Source organism: Lactuca saligna, chromosome 4, assembly GCF_052625555.1.
Source record: "Lactuca saligna cultivar CGN05327 chromosome 4, ASM5262555v1, whole genome shotgun sequence".
NCBI classification, from domain to species: domain Eukaryota; kingdom Viridiplantae; phylum Streptophyta; class Magnoliopsida; order Asterales; family Asteraceae; genus Lactuca; species Lactuca saligna.
In genome coordinates, this window is record NC_136420.1 from 331,023,241 (window position 1) to 331,029,272 (window position 6,032).

Sequence of the window (6,032 nt, forward strand, 5' to 3'; positions counted from 1 at the left end):
CGGTTACCCGTCAAAGTAGCTAATTATCATAAATAGTCTTTTAATTTTTTTTCATTTCTACAAGAGTGACTCTCTCTTAGACAAAAAAACAGAGTTTTAAGGCTTGAATAGTTGATTCCTTTGTTTTTTTTTTCTAATATTATAATTTAAGTAGTTATCCTTACTTTTCTTTTCCAATTTATTTCATGCAGTGTCCATGGTAAAGCAGTCGGGGAGAGAATTTCTGCCCAAGTTCCATTAGCAGAAGCTGCTCTTATCAATGGAGTTGCCAAGGTGTCTACAGTTGTTACTTCTTTCTGTTATTTTTTTTAATAATGTCATGCAACAAAACTGGAATAAATGAACTTATCTACCAAAATCAATTTTAAATATGTAAACAGTAAATTACACTGCTAATAATGTCAACAACTTTATTTTAATTTTATTTTTCTTTTCAATCTTACTCTATTACTATGGTATTTACTTTGCAGGGTTATGTATCAAACAACGGAATATCAGAAGCCTAATGTGTGTTGATGTTTGAAGATGTTTTTGTGCTTATATTTAATGAGAGACTGCTTCAGGTTTTTTAAAGGAAGTGACGAGTTCTATAAGCTTTGTGTATGGATTACTTTCTTTTGAAGTTTTTATAATATTGTTTTTTACACTTGTGAAAAATACTGAAGATGTTCGCCTATCTACCAGTTATTTTACTACTTTATGTTGATCTGTGTGATAAAACTTCCAAATTTCAGTAGTAGTAATCACTTGTAATTCCATGAGGGACTGCACTTTTTTTATGGCTAAAAAAGAGTATAGGAGAAAAGCCATTCTAAAATGGAAAAAAAATAGTGGTCGTCTTGAAAAAATAGTTGAAAAGTTGGATATGGTTGCTTGTACTTTAGGATTTAAGAAACAGTATAGAAAAGAAGCCATTATAAAGTGGAAAAGAAAAAGACTTAAGAGTATTGGCAATAGACAATTTTCATCCACCAAAACAGTAGCAAGAACTTTACTTCCTCCTCCTATGAACATGACAAAAGGAAAACATCTCCTATGGCAGGTTATTTTGAGTGCTGATATTCTTCCTGATGTTTTATGTTGCTCTTATTGTGGTGCCATGAAATTTTATTCAGAAACATCGAACTTTTGCTGTTTAGAAGGGCGAATTGTTTTGTCAACTAATGAACTCCCGTCTATGATGCAGAATTTGTTGACTTCTACATCTGACCTTGCAAAATCTTTTAGGACGTATATTAGAACATATAATAATCATTTTGCATTTACTTCATTTGGTGTTAGGGCCGACAATGATCTGTCAAAAAGAAATATGGGTATATATACTTTCAGAGTACAGGGTCAGGTCTATCATTTTCTCAATGATTTACAACCTGATGAGAAAAGTGCCAAAAATCTTCAACTCTATTTCCATGACAATGAAAATGAAATAGAAAACCGATTTATGTCTTCTCCACGGTTATCTAAAGAGTTAATTGCAATATGCATGGCCTATCTGCAGCAAAATCCTTATGCACGGTTTTTCAGCAATTTAAGAGATGTTCCATGTTTTGCTGAATACAAGATTATTCTTAAGATTATCCCCGGACAAGATCAACGGGTGTATAACAAACCGGATGTCTCACAAGTAGCTGCTCTTTGGGTTGAAGGCGAAGTCAATGGGGAACAAGGTCAAAGGAACATTGAAGTGAAAACACATAGTGATCAGTCCAGAACTGTTCAATATTATTATGGCTGCTATGATCCGTTACAGTATCCTTTAATGTTTCCGCTTGGAGAACTTGGTTGGCATCAGCATATTCCGAAAAAAACTGCTTCCCAAAGGATGAAAGGAGGAAAAGTTATTTCTGAGGCAGAAACACTCATCTCACCCTGGGCTGCTACAAATGTTGATGAACTACTGGATATGGAAGAGAGTGGTATGAAATACCTTTTTCTCATATTGTGTTTCTTTGTTTTATTTCTACTTATTGTATTTCTCTGTTGTCACAGTTTTGGGACGCAATCTAGAGACTTCAAAATGTGTTTCGATAAGGGAATATTATGCCTATAAGCTTCAGATACGCAGAAATGATAAATCTTGCTTATTGCTTTTTGGTCGTTTGTTACAACAATATATAGTTGACATCTACGTTAAATTGGAGACACAAAGATTAGCTTTCTACAGAACACAACAACAGGAGTTACGACAAGAATTCCTTCAAGGGGTGGTGGACGCAATGACAAGTGGGGAAACAAATGCTTCATCTATTGGGAAGAGAGTCATTCTACCAGCAAATTTTATTGGTGGTCCGAGAAATATGAGACGTAGGTACATTGATGCTATGGCACTCGTACAAAAATTTGGAAAGCCAGATATTTTCCTAACTTTGACATGTAACCCTAATTGGCCTGAAATAAAACAACACTTGATGCCTCATGAGGAAACACAAAATAGGGCCGATTTGATTGTTAGAGTATTCCATGCCAAGCTTCAGCAATTTAAAGATGAAATCTTCAAAAAAGAAATATTTGGAAAGGTTGTCGCATACACTTATGTTGTGGAGTTCCAAAAAAGAGGTCTGCCGCATGCTCATTTTTTGCTTATACTTGCACCACACTATAAGATGCACCACACAGAAGAATATGATGAGATAGTTTGTGCTGAAATACCGGATAAAAATGCAAATCCTCATCTCTTTAGGATGGTAGTGAAACATATGTTTCACGGTCCATGTGGTTCCCTTAATCCAGACAATGTTTGTATGAAAAAAATGGGAACTTGTAAGAATTTCTATCCAAAAGATTTTTCATCTCAAACAACTCAAGGTAATGATGCATATCCTTCTTACAGAAGACGTGACAACGGAGTTAAAGTTATGGTGAGAGGTGCTGAGCTCGACAACAGATGGATTGTTCCATATAACCCATATTTACTTTGTAAGTTTGATTGTCATGTAAATATAGAAATATGTTCCACAATAAAAGCTGTAAAATACATATATAAGTACATATGCAAAGGATATGATAAAATTAGTTTTGTTGTTTCTTCAAAAGATGATGATGAATCCATAAATGAGATTGATCGGTTTCAAGCAGGTAGATGGATATCCCCACCTGAAGGAGCATGGCGGATTTTTAGATTTTCGATGGGCGAAATTAAACCAGCCGTTATTCATTTGCCTCTTCATTTGGAGAATTTTCAGCCAATCACATTTAAAAAGAGAGAACGTTTGAAGAATATTGTTGAAAATGCTGATAAAAGAAAGACAATGTTGACCGAGTTTTTTGTTAAAAATAGAACGGACCGATTTGCACAAAGTTTAAATTTAACATACGTCCAATTTCCTGATCATTTTGTGTGGAAGTCGAACAAAAAGGTTTGGATACCTAGGCAACAAGATAATTCAATAGGGCGTATAGTGGTTGCCCATCCAAGTGAAGGTGAAAGATATTATCTGAGGATGCTTTTATTGAAAATTCGTTGTCCTAAATCATATGAAGATCTTAAGGTTTTTAATGGAGTTCAGGTTGCCACATTTCGAGAATCTGCATTGGTTCATGGATATTTAATTGATGATAACAGTCAACAGTTATGTCTCCAAGAGGCATCAGTGTTCAAAATGTCGTACGAACTACGGAGACTTTTTGCAACGTTACTTGTTTACACGACTCCAAACAATCCCCGCCAACTGTGGGTATCTTTTGAGGATTCGATGTTGGAAGATCTTATACAATGTGATCAGTACACGCGTAAAGAAGCTACTAGATGTGCATTTCAGCAAGTAAACGCGTTCTTACAATCAATAGGAAGACAACTTAATGAGTTTGATGTCTTGCCTCCTGACTTTTCATATGATGATTTGGAAGATGAAAGAAGAGAAATAAGAGCAGAAAAGAGTATTGTTGTATGTGAGGCTGATTTACAAGCAATACACAATCTCAATGAAAAACAGAAAGTTGCATTTGATAAAATCATTGGAGCAGTGGATTGCAAGAAAAGTGGGGCATTCTTTGTTGATGGACCAGGAGATACAGGCAAAACTTTTCTCTATAGAGCTTTGCTAGCAAAGATCAGATCAGCAGGACAAATTGCTTTAGCCACAGCAACATCAGGAATTGCTGCATCCTTACTTCCAGGGGGCAGAACCGCGCATTCTAGATTTAAAATTCCATTGGATCTTTCTGATGGAATGCATTGTAGAATTAGTAAGCAATGTTCTTTGGCTAATTTGATTAAGAGCTCTAAGTTGATTATTTGGGACGAAGCTCCGATGGCAAAACGGTATGCAATAGAAGCTTTAGATGGTTTGCTACAAGATCTTATGGACTCAAGTGAAATTTTTGGTGGCAAAGTGGTTGTTCTTGGTGGAGATTTTAGGCAAACATTACCGGTTGTTCGAAAAGGGAGCAAATCTGAAACAATTGCTGCTTGTCTTACTAACTCTTTTTTGTGGCCGTCACTATGTGTACTACAGCTGGAACAAAACATGAGAGCATTACTAGATCCAAAATTTACTGAATTTCTGTTAAGGTTAGGCGACGGCGAAGAGAGTTCTGAACATGATGATGTTGTCACTATTCCTGCAGCAATGATCATAGAGAGTAACAATCAGAAGGATGCCTTAAATCTTCTCATTGAATATGTTTACCCAAGTATTTATGGTAAATCTTCCAATGTGCCTTCGTCCTTCAACCGAGCTATTTTGACAACGAAAAATGCTTTTGTTAGTGAAATAAATGATGTCTTGATTCAGAAGTTCCCAGGAGAAGAAATAGAGTATAATAGTTTTGATGAAACTCTTGATGTAAACGACCAGGGACATTATGAAGATCTACTTCATTCTCTAACTCCTAATGGTATGCCACCACATCGACTCGTTTTAAAGAAAAACGCACCTATTATATTGTTGCGAAACATGAATCCTACCGAAGGATTATGCAATGGTACAAGACTGTTTTGCAAAGACTTCAACAGGAATGTAATTCGTGTGGAAATAGCATTTGGAGATTTCGCTGGGAAAGAGGTCTTTATACACAGGATTCCATTACAACCACCTACAGGCAAAGAATATACGGTTCCCTTCAAAAGAATTCAATTTCCAATTAGGTTGTGTTTCGCAATGACCATCAACAAAGCACAAGGCCAAACACTAGACTTTGTAGGTGTATACCTTAAGGAGCCAGTATTTTCACATGGACAACTATATGTTGCCCTATCTCGTGCCAAAAGAATTGAAAATGTCAAAGTTCTCATCAACCATCCTTTGTATTCTTTAGACACCAACAAAACAAAAAATATTGTACATCAAGAAGTATTACAATATGCCAAACATGTCCACGTGTATGTGTCTGTAAATTGACAGTTGGCTTCTCTTTTCAACAATAAATAAGTTGTTAATGTCAATTTTAATTTGTTTATTTACAGCTCCGACTAGCAACCACAGAAAAAAAAAAACATCTCTCAATTCCTTTTCATTGATGATCAAAGTAACGTCAAATATATCTATATGTATTTGTCTGTCAACTGACTTTTTCTTTTTCTTTGTCTTTTTAAACAATTAGTAACCTTTTAATGTCCATTTCAATTGTTTTTTTTTTGGCAGAACTGACTAGCAACCACAATTTTTTTTGGGCTAAAATGATGAAAGGTAACTTCTTTTTTTGAATTTGTGTTCATTTCCAAATAATAAAGGTTTAGATTTCTCCTTCATGTAGGTTGATGGAGATATGAAGTTTCAAAGGGTTGGTGGGACACATTTTGCTGAAAAAGAATGGCCTAAAATGTTTTACATTGCTGTTTTCTACTTATTGCCACTAGCAACCAGAGGGGAATTTTTTTTTATTCTTTTTTACTAAAATCATATAAGTACCACTTTTCTGTTTTTTTCCCTAAATTGTATAGTGTTAAAACTTTACATTTCTCCTTTATGTAGGTTGATGGATATGGGAAGTTTCAAAGGGTTTGTCAAACAAATGTAGTTGAAAAAAAAAAACAAAAAAATGGATCAAATTTTTTTTCAAAGTACGTTGCAATTTCTGCTTTTTCTCACTAG

General features: G+C 34.9%; 1 protein-coding gene and 1 long non-coding RNA gene across 2 annotated transcripts in view; both read left to right on the plus strand.

Annotated features, from left to right (window-relative positions):
- Positions 1-676, plus strand: part of LOC145040070 (uncharacterized) — a 1,855-nt gene extending 1,179 nt beyond the window's left edge. Inside the window, exons 3-4 of the long non-coding RNA XR_013679858.1 lie at positions 192-273; positions 471-676. This is a non-coding gene — a long non-coding RNA (uncharacterized LOC145040070). The remainder of the gene's footprint in view (positions 1-191; positions 274-470) is intronic.
- A 102-nt stretch (positions 677-778) lies between these two features.
- Positions 779-6,032, plus strand: LOC145040944 (uncharacterized). Its single transcript, XM_078988828.1, has 4 exons — positions 779-1,916; positions 1,990-5,330; positions 5,695-5,775; positions 5,913-6,032. Exons 1-4 carry the CDS (start codon positions 779-781, stop codon positions 6,030-6,032), a joined length of 4,680 nt encoding a protein of 1,559 aa, XP_078844954.1.